This window comes from Rhamphochromis sp. 'chilingali' (genome assembly GCF_963969265.1).
Source record: "Rhamphochromis sp. 'chilingali' genome assembly, chromosome: 1".
Taxonomy (NCBI): Eukaryota; Metazoa; Chordata; class Actinopteri; order Cichliformes; family Cichlidae; genus Rhamphochromis; species Rhamphochromis sp. 'chilingali'.
Window position 1 is genome coordinate 32,839,830 of NC_137929.1, and position 14,178 is coordinate 32,854,007.

General features: G+C 47.0%; 1 protein-coding gene across 2 annotated transcripts; it reads right to left on the reverse strand.

Annotated features, from left to right (window-relative positions):
- Nucleotides 1-2,043: 2,043 nt before the first annotated feature.
- Nucleotides 2,044-13,774, reverse strand: per1b (period circadian clock 1b). Of its 2 annotated transcripts, none has more exons than XM_080879981.1 (19): nucleotides 13,165-13,774; nucleotides 11,956-12,209; nucleotides 11,719-11,840; nucleotides 10,943-11,144; nucleotides 10,663-10,857; nucleotides 9,926-10,004; nucleotides 9,599-9,705; nucleotides 8,894-9,047; nucleotides 8,407-8,677; nucleotides 7,615-7,723; nucleotides 7,266-7,425; nucleotides 7,070-7,185; nucleotides 6,793-6,939; nucleotides 5,894-6,283; nucleotides 4,876-5,690; nucleotides 4,595-4,781; nucleotides 4,052-4,265; nucleotides 3,686-3,836; nucleotides 2,044-3,587 (listed from the first exon to the last, which is right to left on the reverse strand). In XM_080879981.1, exons 1-19 carry the CDS (start codon nucleotides 13,575-13,577, stop codon nucleotides 3,312-3,314), a joined length of 4,362 nt encoding a protein of 1,453 aa, XP_080736107.1. In that variant the 5' UTR covers nucleotides 13,578-13,774; the 3' UTR covers nucleotides 2,044-3,311. The 2 variants fall into 2 exon arrangements, with proteins under 2 accessions (XP_080736107.1, XP_080736108.1); XM_080879982.1 differs by having other exon boundaries at nucleotides 11,956-12,746; nucleotides 13,165-13,294.
- Between the last annotated feature and the right edge of the window lie 404 nt (nucleotides 13,775-14,178).

A 14,178-nucleotide genomic window follows, 5' to 3' on the forward strand; every position in this document is an offset into this window, starting at 1 on the left:
CCTGCTGTCCTCCCGGATTGGGAAAGACGAGAGTGCAGAAGGGAAAGAAGGAGGGAGAAGCAGCGCAGAGGCGTGGAGAGGGGTAAGGTTTTGGGAAGGGGAGGGGAGGCAGGGAGAGGAGGGGAAGTGATGGTTGGATGGTGGGGTGTTACGGAGGGAAGGCGAAGAAAGGCAAGGGTGCGTGAATGAAGTTGGTTAATGCAGGTGACTAGCAGTAAAAAGTGTTGTTTACACTGATTCACAGCCAGAGTGGATCTGTACAGTGTGCTTGTGTTGCTCATTAACAGGTAGACTAATGAAGTATATGCAGAAGGTAAGTTTCTGTAGGCGTGTGCTTACAGAGGGCCTGTGTTGTAGCATGTATAATGACCACTTCACAGCGCTGCCGGCTACAAGCCGTGCTTTTGTTCGCCATCTTCATCTGGAACCATCAGGTTTACATGTTGGACTTTTAGTCAAGAATTCAGCTCGACCGAAATGCTGTGGTGGGACTTTAAAACAACTGTGAATAAACCTCAATGGGCTGTAAAGGATTCCCAAAATTCCTCCATAACCATGTGAGAGACTGATAAAGAAATGAAAAGTTGGTTGTACAAGCTCGTGAAATGCGGACTAGCAAAGGACCGTGATGTTTGCAGATGACTCTGTGATCTGTAGCAAGAGTGGAAAGCAGGTGGAGGACAGCCTGGAGAGATGGAGGTGTGCACTGGAGAAGCAAGGCAGATTACATGTGTGTGAATGAGAGGGAAACAGGTGGAAAGGTGAACATGCAAGTAATAGATGTAGTAAAAGTAGACGAGTTTGAATACATAAGGTTAACCATACAACGCAATAGACAGTGCAAAGGAAAGGTGAAGAGGAAACTGCAGACAGGGTGAAGCAGATGTTGAAGATGGAGGTGCCACGCAGGAGGAAAAGACCACAGAGGATTTATGGATGTAGCGAAGGAGGGAGGATATGCAGATAGTTGGTGATCGGCCGAAAGAGGAATAAGAAGAAGGAGCTTGGAGGATGTAGCTTTCTCTTGGTGTGTCTTTCACAGGATTTTCTGATGGCAGCCGGTGTGCACCCTTGGGGTAACTTTAATGCAGTTGAGTGTATTGATGTTTGAGTGTGATCACTTGGTCAGGGGGAGTGGTAATTCTAATCATGGCCCAAACTGTGGTGCAGCTTCTGTCTGTCCTCTTGTTTGCTAGCTTAATCTTATCAGGACTGGTGGATTTTTCTTCTTGTTATCATTAATTGGTTTCTATTTCCCACATATAATAAAATTTCTTGTAACAGCACTTGTATTGCGGTGTTTAAATCTCAATATAATGGTAGTCCCTCTTTTGGCTCACACATTAGCATGCAAATTTAGCATTTACTTCTGTACTGCTGCGATCTCACAGCTGCCAGCGTGGATCCTGACTGCTGTTTTTAAAGATCATGGGCACACAAGCACAATTTAGGTGACGGTTCATTAAAAAGATTAAATTCTTTCCACAGAATTAACCTCGCCTCACAAAACGATCCAGTGTAAGCACAGGAAAGCTTAAAAAACTGCAGGAACCAGAATAAAAATCATACAGGGCTCGTAAAAGCAATTATTAAAAACGTGAGTTATGCTGAACTCTACAGTAAAATGTTTTATTACAACAGTAAGACTCATTTTTATTGTTGCATAATAAAAGATGGAGCATCTTCAGCTGTGTTATTAATACCAGCCGGTCTGCCAGCAGACCCACGCACATTACAATCATTGCTGCCATTGTTATAATCATAATATGCACTGAAGTCAGCTTCACCACTTTGAGCCTGTCTGAACGAGGACGTGCCTTTTGTCTTTTTTAAGCTGCGGTGACCACTTTGGGTAGAAACCACAGCAGAACAGCAGGAGACTGCGGTCGGGTAAGAAAGCAGCTGCCCCGATCCGCTCTCTGCTTCCAGCTCGCTCTGGACGCTTCTGTGTATCCACGCCAACTGACAACAAAAATAGACTGCAAAGAGATGTAATCATGAGGTGGAAAAGAAGAAAAATCTGACTTCGCATTTAAACCCATTTAAAGTCATTTTATTGTCTTTTTTTTTTATACAAAGAACTTCAAAAATATTAAACTGTTGCAGACACCACTGACGCCATGAAGCAAAGGATATCACATGACCAGAACAGTGCCACAGAGAAGAGACAGGGAAAAGGGACAGAGTGGAATAGAGAAGATAGTAAAACACTCTTCGAACTCTTCGGAGGACTTTTTAAGAGTTACATCCACCTTTTTCCAAATCTTCTCACCACCACGAGCAACACAGAAGCGCTGCAGGGTCCGTAGGGGGGTTGATAATTTGGGAAACGCTGTCTGTAGTGTTTGTTCACTGTTGTCGTGCTCAAACTAATGCCTGGCAGATGAGAAGCCTTTTAAAAGGTGTGGGTCAGACTCCCGCTGATTTCCACGCTCGTCCACAAGTAAAGCAACTCGACTGCCGAGTCACAAACACTGTCTCCATTTCCAAAAAGTGCGATCTATCGTATAACAAATAGCTTTTTAAACACATTTTTTGTTGTTTTTTTTTTTTTTACAGTACACACCCTCTTTTGGGGTGTTCTCCATCTGCAGTGCATCAAATTATAAAAATATACACAATGCTTACAAAATTACTTGGTTCTCACTGTACATTTTCCTCTATCAGGTGAAAGTAGTTTAATTATTTGGGGTCACAATTCATACAAAAGAAGAAAAGAAGAAGAAAAAGTGAGGATTGAGACCAGAACAGGATCCCAGAAACATTCAGAAAAGTCAGAGTCCCTTCTTTTGTCACAGGCTGAACTCTGGGCAGGAGAGATGAAAACACAAGTGAAGCACATCCATCTTTATGTAAAGGCGCACTTTTTAACCTTAGTCTCCTTTGATTATTTTACAACTTAAATAAATATAACATGAACTACAAGGACAATTAAAATAAAATTAAAAAAATAGACAAAAAGAAAGAAAACAGGACAAATTCACGCTCTAAAACTGAGTGTGCGTGTCCGGTGGTGTCCAAGGCATTTAATTATCAGTTCCAGTGGGTGCCTGGACCGCTGACATCGAAATCAGACTCAAAGAATCAACGTGTCCCGCCTGACCTGCTGTCCGACAATAAACGGCAGTCGTCTGCATCAGTACGCACCTCAGCATCCCAGCGCAAGCTCATTGGATTACAGCCTCTGTAATGATGCTTTGAGCACAGGAAGTCCTGGACGGCGCATATTGTCTCATGATGAAGCTCATGATTGGCGCTAGTGCTTTTCATTTTGGGCCACCTGCGAGGTGAGTCCCGTCAGACTCCAGTGGCTAAGTCTCACTTTTTCCTTCCACAGTGTCTGACCTCGCTCCCTCCTCCTCTGCCGCCATGTCTTGGCTGCTGTCCTGTTTTTCTGTTCCTTTATCTTCAACTCCTTCCTCCTCTTCTTCGTCCTCAGGGTGAGCCGCCTCTGTGAGGCTTTTCATCACCTCGCCGGCGCTCTCCTCCTCGGCCTTGAGCACGCTGCACAGCTCCATGTCGTGGATCTCCACGTCGAATGGGGCGGCGGGGGGCACAGCGGGGGGAGACTTGCAGCCGGTACAGCCCTGAAAACACAGAGAGAAGCGACTTCCTGTATTTTCTGCCACAAAACAGATCGTACATCGCACGTTGACATGGTACAGGGTGGATCTGTTGTACTCACGGAGATGTTGATGGCTCGCGGCAGGCGTCCGGTGCGGATCCAGGGATGGACCTGGCTCAGCTCCCTCTTCTGCTCCTCTGTGAAGCGTGGCTGGTGTTTCTGCATGTTCCTCAAGGACTCACGATCCTCTCGCAGAACCGTCTCCAAGTCCCTGTTGACGAAGACAAATAAAGTGGACAAGTATTAAGCTGCTGCCTTTCTGGACTAACAGCTGCTTGTATTTCTCTACAGTATGACTAGATCGGTCCCACTTATACTTCATGTCTTGAGAAACAAAACAATCCTCACTTTTTCTAAACCAGTTTGTCATCTGAGAGCTGAATGAGTGAATCAAAGTCGTGTATGTTATTTTGCCCAGTGCTGTACCTGACAGGCAGCTGATAGGTCATCATGACCTTGTCGTCTGTGTTGGCCATCAGCAGCCAGATGGGGTCCTGCAGCACACACTTGATGAACTGCTCCTCTCCACCGTCTCCTCCCGCGCTGCTGCTGCCCCCTGCTGGCTGTTTGCGGGAATGGTCATTCTCCGATGAGTCGATGCTGCCGAAGTACTTGCTGGTGTGGCTGCCCTGGCTGCTGACTAGATGGGAAAAACACAAAAAGTTTAGAAGAGTTTTCAGTCTGTACTTGAGAATTAAAGACCATCACAGTGTTAATTAGAGACAATCTCAATCAAAACATTTTTTTTTTTTACTGCAACTTTTAGAGTTCATCTGATTTATTTCATCTGGTATCATCTCACTTTACTAATAACAGTCATATCACGATCAACTAAATTAAATGTCAGAGTGCCCCAGAACTCTGCGTCCCTGATAGAAACCATTAAACTAAAAAGAATTCCATCAACAGCCGAGAACAAGATGTTTTTTTTATTTTTTTAAATGGCACTAATGATTTAAATCTACTGACTGGTGCCGCTGGTGCCAGAGGAGCTGCAGCCGTTGGAACCGGAGCCCGAACCCGAGGATCTTGTTCCCGAAGACCCTGAACCAGAGGCAGCTGATCCGGTGCCTGAGCGCGAGTCTTCTTGGAGCAGCAAGTCCAGCAGGTCGCTGGAGGTGGACATGGCATCGTTGTTGGACTCATTAGCTTCACCCTAATGGGGAAAACATTAATGTTAATTTTTTTTTTAAGTCTTTTGTGAGCAATTGCTACATTTTTAGGTCAGACATCCTATCCTGAACACTTACATTCTCATTTTCCTTGGAGGTGTCATCTGAGCTCCTCTGATTGGTGGAACTTTGCCCCCTGGCTGCCCCACCCTGCACCGAAGGCGATGCCTGCTGAGATGCTGCTAGTGCCGTGGCGACCTCTAACCGGTTGCTCGGCGACTCTTCCAGCTGAAGCAAGTTGAGAGGGGAGGAGCATCGGGATTGGAAGAGGGGTGACTCCGCGCCTTCGCGATCAGCTGGCGTCTGAGTGTAAGACTGTGGCGTGCTGCTGCGAGACAGGGCACATGTGCCTGGTGTGGGCATGGGGTTGGAAACTGTAATGGGGACAGCGGCTGTGGGGACAGCGGCTGTGGGGACAGCGGCTGTGGGGACCCCTTGGTAACCGAAGTTGGGATTGTAAAATGGTCCAGGGGTGGAGCCTGGCTGACACATGGGCACTCCCATCTGCGGGAACATGTAGTTGGGCAGAACGAAGGCCATCATGGGAGGAACCATCTGGGTGGGGGGGAAACGTGATGGATCTGGGACGGGTAAGGGCTGAGTAAGAGGTGGGTAGATGGGGTAGATTGGAAGCATACCAGGGGGAAAAGCAGCGGGTGGCATGCTAGCCTGGGAACCTACAGAAGGCCAGGAGGATGAGGTTGTTGGAGGGCCGAGAGGCATGTTGAGGGGCATGGGAGCAGTGCTGCTTCTGAGGTCCTGACGACCCCCGCTCAGGCCCAGAGAGCTGTGCTGGTCAGAAGACTCCTGGTGCTTGAGTCTCTTACCGCCACGGCCGCGTCTGTGACCACTGCTACCTCCTGCAGCTGGGTAGTCACGGGAACAACGCACCCCTGCAAAAGATAGAAGACGCCCTACAATCAGTTTGGTGCTTCACATAAAATATTCTGAAGCTTTCACACCAACAGTTTCACAGACGTTAGTGTATCGAAGGTGATACAGGTTCCCAAAGATGAAGTTCAAATATACTTCTTCACTTTGCAAAACAGCTATTCAATACAAAACCATTTCTAAGACTGTGACAGTGTGCTCCTACCTCGTGACAGGGGGTTGACAGCTGCGGCGTGGCAGCGCACAGTTGAAGACACCGTCTGATCGACAACGCGCAGCTTGCTGAGGTCCTTGAAGCGGTCGAGGAAGGCCTGCTCCTCCTGCTGAGTGTGGGCGGACAGCACCTCCTTGGTAAGACCCAGCCTGCTACCTCCACCTCCCGCTGCTCCGGCTCCTACACTTCCGCTTCTCCGGCTGTCCCTATCAGGCTGGCTGGCTTGAGGGAGAGGAGGAGGTGGCGGAGGAGGAGGAGGAGGTGGAGGAGGCGCGATGTTAGCGGGAAGCTCTAAGCTGCTTGCGGGAGGAGTCGGGGTGGTGTCGAGAGGAGTCTGTGCAGCCGGTGTGGGAGTTGTAGGAGCTTCCTCCATGACGATGTCTGTGAGAAGAGAAGAAGAGGAGAAGAGGACAAGAAGGCGGGGTGTAACGACATAAAGAAGAAATAAAGATCACTCTTTTTGCAATTAACTGACACAATTCAGTGCTGTCATTAGGCAGGTAGGACCAAAAGATTCAGGTATACATACATACACGTATATATCTTATACAATCTACAGCTGCAGATAAACACGAGTTTGTTAGCTGAAGCCTCGTGTTTGCTAGAGCTGTTGTGTCATTAAAGTTTAACATTCACTGAAAAAAAAACAATTACAATATGTAAAACAGTGTGCACAGGAGAAGAATGAAACACATCACATCAAACCAGAAATGTTCCAGGTAGTATGCCTGCAACAAAAGCGAGTTTAATTGCAAAACAAACACATAAAAAGCACAACTTGAACGCCACTGTTAAACATGAAAAACAAAAAAAAGAACTCCATTCAGGGTGTGCAAGGAACTCGTCCTGCAACTTCCAGGAAGGAGAGCGTGAGTGTTAACGAGGCCCACCTGACTCGGGAGGCTTCTTGTCTCCAACATGGACGATGGTGCTGCTGAAGCTACACTGAGACGTAACTGAGGCTACACTTTCTGCCTTTGTGGCCATGGTCAGAGGAGGCAGAGGAGGTGGTTCACCTACGAGGTTAACTGAACCACCTGGAGAGACAATACGGTCAGAAATTTAGTCGCACAGACACAACATCAACCAGGTTTGTTGTCTTCTACCTAGTTAGCTGCATCATTACCTACCTAACAACTTAATCAATTCCAGATCATAGTGAAATACCTTTGCTGTTGCCGTTGGGCTCCTGTTTGTCGTCATCAGATGCTGAGGAGGCAGTGCAGGAGTAGGAACCACACTTCCTTTTGACTGTATTGGGAATGTTACAGCTGTCCAAGTACCTGTGTGAGAAATCGCTGGGTAAGTGGGAGGTCAAAGGGCAAATGTCGACACAGAAACGACTTCAGGTTTGTGTACAAACCTAATGACGCTGTCCAGACAGTTGATCTGCTGGTAGGAGTAGCTCGTAGATGGTTCCTTGGGTACAAGCGGTGCAGGGACCAAACTTTTGGATGGGTTTGTCATGTCTGCTATCAAACTTCTGACTGGATCGCTGTTGATCGCTCTGACGGCCGCCATGTCTGGATCAGATACAAACAGGATCAAGAAATTAAAATCGTCCTCTGTGAAGGCTTTTGGACATTATTGTTATTATTAAAAAAACTTTCTTTTATGCCTTTTTCTTTCCTGGAATACTAAAACTATTAAAAAAACCAAACTATTTACTCTCCCGTGACATTCTGAGTTCAAATACAACTCCAGCCTCTTACCCGTGCTGGTGTTTTTCCTCGGAAGTGGGCGGTTACGAGACTCGATGAAAACCTGCTGCCCGTTTGTTTTCACCATATGGACGTCTTTGCAAATCTGCTGAAACGTCATCTAGAGAAAAACGAAGACCAGAAACATCACAGCTAACCAACGAGAGAATGACACTGCACTGAATCTTCTGCCAACCTGTCATATTGTTCGTGCGTAACACTACAGTCTAAATGTGATGCAACAGTACCCAGGAAAATGCGGCTGTATCAAAAACAAGGGGATAAACAATCTTGTGAGAAAGCATTTCACAAAGCGGGACATGTTGTGCGCATTTTCAGATGGATTTCTTTTTTTGTTTGAGTAGCCTTACATGATTCATAGTTAAAAAGAATCCTTATTAGTCTAACCCTCTATGCAGCCCCTTTAGTCATCTAATGTCTGAATCCAGATATTTTATCATTTAGCCACACTACAGTAAAAGGACAGCAACCCCCTTGCAGCTAGGAAACAAAACACTGGTGGTTGCCTGGTGACAACTGAAGTTTCAGCAGCTGCAGTGACCAACCTCTCGGCAGCCACTTTCAATCACAAGGCAACCTTTATCCAAAAAAACCTGCCAGACAGACTGGATCAGGTAACGAGCTAGAATGAATGAATTTTATACTCTGGCTCTTCTCGTGTGTCTATGATGTGCCTCTTTGCAATCAGAGGATTAAACTCAACTGATTGCAAAGCTGGTTGTACTGTGGTTATATAACTAAAAAAAAAACAACAACACAAAAGCACTTCTTTCTCAGACTCACAGGTTTGTGGAATGCACCTGCGGCCTCATCTACAACGGGACTGTTGCTGTCGCTGGACGAGGCGGCCGAGGCACTGAGGTGCTGTTGGTTGGAGCGGTGGGAGCCCCGTGAGCCGCTGGACCCAAGAGAGCTGTAGCCCTGAGAGCTGCTGCTGTGCACCGGCTGCACCAGGAGTCTGTGGATCTGCTCGCTCAGGTGGACGATGTCGGGCGTGGTGACCCGATTCTCACAGTCCTGCGGCGCGGTGAACACGTCTTCATTCAGCGGGCTCCTGGAGACAAGGAGAGTTTGTTTATAATAGAAACAAACTCTTTATCTGTGGTTTTTTTTAGGTCTTCTAAAAGTGCCACTTTTTAAGAAGATCCTTGTTTAGTCACTAAAGGCAGTATTAAACGTGCATCTAATGAGCTTTAAGGACAGATGACCGACGCACAAAGTTTGAACAATTACATAAAACTTTTGGTGAAGTGAGACAGAAAACGCTTACGTTCTGACTTTGTGCCGCCCCACGATGAACGCCACCTTTCTACTCCAGGGGTTAACAAAGGAAGACCAGCTGGTGTCCATGGTGACATACTCCCCGCTGCGGGCGCACATCCGCAGGGGCGAGTAGTCGACCGGCTGCCCAGCAAACTGAAAGACTGAAGAGAGATGACAAAGCACACATGTGAGTTTCCTGAGTTGTGAAAGAACAAAATAAAACATATGAAAGCCATGAACGGTTTACACAGCCCTTACGCTTCTGTGTGACATAAGCTCCTACCAAAAACATCCCCAGATACAGGCGGCAACAGCCACAAAACTAGAACGTCAAAATGAGGACCCTTATTTTTTCCAGAAGTAAAAGAAGAGAGAAAGATCACATAATAAATGATCATTATTGCCTCTGCTGGATTAATGTAGGCGTCACCCTGTCCCCTGTAGCTGCCTTTGTGTGTCTATGTGCACACCACCTGCAGCTCTGACACACACAGTGCACAGAGAACCTGGTTGCTTAGGTTTTATACATTTTAACAGCAGCTGTCGTTACATCAGCAGATTAACGTCCACGTTTCTCTCCTACTGCACAGGTTCCCAATTAATTAGTCTTCTGCTAACAAGCCTGTTATTCGAGCTAAAGTGTGTTTTTTACATTAGCCCTGTGTGAATTTGGTCGTGATTACATTTTGAAGAAAGGCTTAAATAGGCTTACTCTTCTCATGTATAGCCACCATAATGGGCCTGTCCTCAGGGTGGATGCAGAGCAGGATCGGTGTCCCGACCAAGTCCTGAGGGAGGTAACCCAACAGTGGCACTGCCCTGCAAACACATCACATTTCCACACTGAGAGTTATCATTTTACACACACCTTAACATTCAGAGAAGTGAAATCGCAAAACATGTTATAGCTGTTTATTTTTAACAACCGTCTCCAAATCCACAGTGAAACGATGAGTCGATCGCACGCCTTAAGCTTAAAACACCAATTACCAGAAGGCGACACAGCAGTAAGCATGGGGTCAGAGCAAAGATAACTGACCTTTCATCAACTTCCTGGAAGAGGCAGCTGGGAGTGTGACTGGTGGTGAAGATCCTCTTGTCGGGTGGGATGCGAGGAGCTGATGGGCACAGAGGACACAAACAGAACAGATGAGGAGCATGTTTGGAGGGTGAAACAGACTTTGTGTCTGACACTGTTCTGACAGTCATGCAGTATCAACTGTCTACATTATCCATATTCAAAGGAATATGGTATTCCAGTCTCTTTCATTATATTTCCTCCAGAGCTATAGTGGAAGCAGACTTTGCACCTGTTAGAGTGCAACTACACAAACTAGACTCTCTCGCTCTTTTCTGATAACCCCAGGCTCGCTTGCTTTGTTTTCCACTGAAACATCCTGCCACAGAGTTAACACCAACGCACCGCCCACTCATCCTGTCTCACCAAAACAAACACGCGCTCTGAAACCAAACTAGTAACCTGTCACATGTCAGACCTGAAGCGACTCTGATACCAAAAGCTGCCCTGCGTTCTGCTACTCTACTCAAACAGGTGGGGCCTGCCTGGTTACAAGAATCATATTCATACATCACCTCACATAATCAGTCCAAACAGTAAGGAAAGAACAGTGTAAAAAGTGTCGATATAATTAAAATGCTATGTTACATCTCTTTAGCTTGTGTGACTCTCAGTGTCAAATTGATGATGGTGTAATTTTAACTCATATATACACAAACACTTGTTTATTACAGACAACAGGGGATCGTATCAAATACCTTCATATCCAGAGTGGACCCTCTCTGCGATCAGCAGGCAGCAGGGCTGTGGCTCAGCAGCATCCGAGTCTCTGATGGTGAGCTGGTAGGGCGTGAGGCGAAATGGGTAGTAGCGCATCTCGCCGCCCTGCGGCCGGTCAGCACTGAGCCGACAGAACATGGACTTCTCCTGGGTGCAGTCAACTGGAGGAGATGCTGGAGGAGACCGGAGTCAGTCAGCACAGGAAACATAAGGAAACATAGCTAAACTTGCTCGCGCTTTCAGTCAGCGTGTGCTCACCAGAGCCGATGCAGGAGGCCCATTGGGGCAGGCGGCAGGGTGCCGTGCTGCTGTAGAAGGTGCTGACATCTTGTGGAGCCAAAAGGTCAGAGAATATGGTTCCTTGGAGACACTCAGGCTTACAACGCAGCACGGATGAGCCCTGGGGCGATATGTACACAACCTTCCCTGACAAGAATGATACTGCCATGGAGAATGTGTCCTGGAGAAAACAGAAGGAATTTAATGAGCCATCTTCTCCAACAATCTGGGATCTTTCATTGGGGCGCATTTCAATTCCTGTTTCAGGAAAAAAACTGTGAAAATGGATATTTTTGAACACAAGCACAAAGCTGAAGGCCACACCCATCTTCAAATTCATTTAGCTCTGGGCTACTAATCCTGTGAAATTTCATGCCTGTATGTACTGGTTGTCCTCAAACATCAGCACAAATCTAAACATCTGCCCCAGTACCCCAAACCGCCTGTGTAGTAGTTTCATTGAGGGTCGACTGAACCTCTAAATCTCAGTTTAAAATCAGTAGTGTGCCTTGAAGGACATTCAGATGCTTCTTCAGTTTCTGGATAGCGTAGATTTATCAAATGCTCTGACAGTAACCAGGAGGCAACCCTCCTTTCCTCTGAGTTACGTGTTAAACTCTGAGGTACCGAAAGTCATAAAACAATAATGCCCATGGCTCATTAACAACAGTAATAGTGTACTAGCCCCACTCCTTTAAAAGCCTTTAAGAGTAGTTTTAAGATGCAGGAAGAAGTGGATACGAATTTAAACTCACAGTGTTTTTGAGGGTGTACTCTGAGGTGATATTATCCAGCTCCTCAATCGTGAAGGTGGACAAGTCCAGACTGCAGCCGTGACACTCCTCCACACTCCACTGGTGATAGTACTCCTTGTTAGCTGGAAACATTGAACATTTCTCAGTTAAGATGGGCCTAAAATTCATCATCTGTGTTTTGCCTCCCACATAAGAACAGCCACCTTCTTAGAAAAGAAAAAAAAAAAAGACCCTCACCTCGGACTTGTTTGACACACTGCAGAGCATATTTGAGTGCATTCAGAGTGCTGAAGTGGCCCTTGGCCTTGCGCTCAGCTGGCAGTCGGAGCTTGAGCTCTTTGATGGCCTTCATGAGCTCCTTCTGCGTCTGGACCCTGGCTGACTGGTTGCTGCTGCAACCGGAGGTGGAGAGGGGGTCGTGCTCCGAGCTGGACGATGGCAGGCTGTAGACCAGGGACCCGCTGGGAGGTGACAGGCTCTGGGAGTTGGAGCTGGGTAAGGAGGACAGTTTCAGACAATGATTATTCAGAAAGTGAGAGGTGAGTGCGTGAACACTGCTGCTGCCGACCAGGCAGACATAAGTGTCAATAAATTTAAAAAAAATCCAAAGAAACTATTTTAAATAGGTAGTTTCGGCTACTGGTGTCCACTCTGACAGCTAGAAGAAGCTTTTCAGATGAAAATGGGTATAAGCAGAGAAGAGGTTTCTCGACAACTTCACCTATTCCAGGGCGCACCCCCCCATGGCAACGAAACTCCCAATGGCAGCCGTCTCTCCCGGCAGGACAATGCGCCCTGCAACACCGCAAAAATTGCTCACAGCCAGTTCGACTACCGTAACAAAGAGCCCAAAGTGTGCACCCAGCCTCCAAACTCCCCAGACAGCAGTCCAATAAGGCAACAGTGGGATGCCCCGGAACAAGCTCGATCCTCCGAGGCTCGACTCTGCAACCCACACTCTGCCACAAGCCGACGCCACAGGACACCCTCGGGGGTCCTGTGTCCATGCCATTATTCGAAAGGGGCACCTGAGCAATATTAGGCAGGCAGTTTTAATGTTGTGGCACTTTTATGGCAAACATGAATAATACAATTACATTTCTGATTTTAAAGCACTTACATTGAAAACAGGTGCAATAAAAGCTGAAACATCCTTTCTGCATGCCACACAACGTTGGTCCTCGCCAGCCACCGTACACGCTCAGTTAAACCAGAGTAGTAATCGTCAGCATTACTAATGCTGACATCTGTCTTATAATAAAAGCATCCAGCTATCTACCATCTTAATCTTTCTCTACTCATTTCCAGCTTTTACTCTTAGACTCTTTAGGCCTGGCCTTGGTGCAGCCACTCATTTCATTCATTGTAATCTGACTAAGATCATACTGATTTCACCCTGAACACACACACACACACAAAAAATGAGCTGTGGGTGACTTCTCTTACCTCTTGTTGCTCTCTGTAGTCTCCAGTATCATGCCAGAGTCCTTGCCATTTGAAGAGCTGTGGGAGCTGCGTGCGGACTGATGTCCGCGAGACCTGCTCTCCCTCTCCATCCCGCCCTCGCTCTCCCTCTCCCCGGAGTCGTTTCCGCTTGAGATTCCATCCATATCGTCTGAAGTCGGACACCTCTGATCTCTGGACGAACCTCCAGACCGAGATCCGTCGCTGGGGGATGAACCTCCTCCCCCTCCGCTCTCCTGGTCCTTGTGGGTGACACTGGCACCAAGCTGACCACTGCTGCAGATTTCGTGCACATTTAACCCCTGTGAATCCGCTTCCGGGTCTTTCCCGTTGGCCCCTGCCAATCGCCCCCGATTGCTGCTGCTAGGCATTGATTTAGAGTTGTCATAACTCATACTAGAGTAGGATGAGGCTGGTACAGCTTGATTGAGGGGGTCAGCCAAGGCGAAACAAAAAAAATTGAACTTTGCTTTAAGTGGGACTACTATGTATGCACATGTGAATCATAGTTGTTGGCTGTTAGTTTAACAAATCAAACAGAGACCATATCATTGTTTGGTTTGGTTTTTTGGGTGTGTGTGTGTGTGGGGGGGGGGGGGGGGGGTGCGCGCGCGCTGTAGACCCCTCTTTGAGAATTTTCAGGAAGAAAAAAAAAAGGTGCAGGCTGCTCCAAAGCTGCCTTTCTAAACAAACAGAACAGTAATTATCTCGGGAAAAAAAAAGTGTCACTCAAAGCGCTGCAGACAAGACATGAATTTGTGGTTATGAAACAGCCTTGGCATAAATGCTCCAACAGATGGGATGAGAGATTGTGAGGGAGAGTGAGAAAAACAGCTCTCGGTGAGAGCAAAAAACATTCCTTTCACTCAGTGTCTGGTTTTCTCGCTTCTTTAGAGATGTGGTGCTCTAGGCGCTAAAGGCCACCTGAAATGAAAGAAAAAGAGCGAGATGGACAGAGAGAGGGAGAGGGGGAGAAAGGACAGCAATATTAGGATT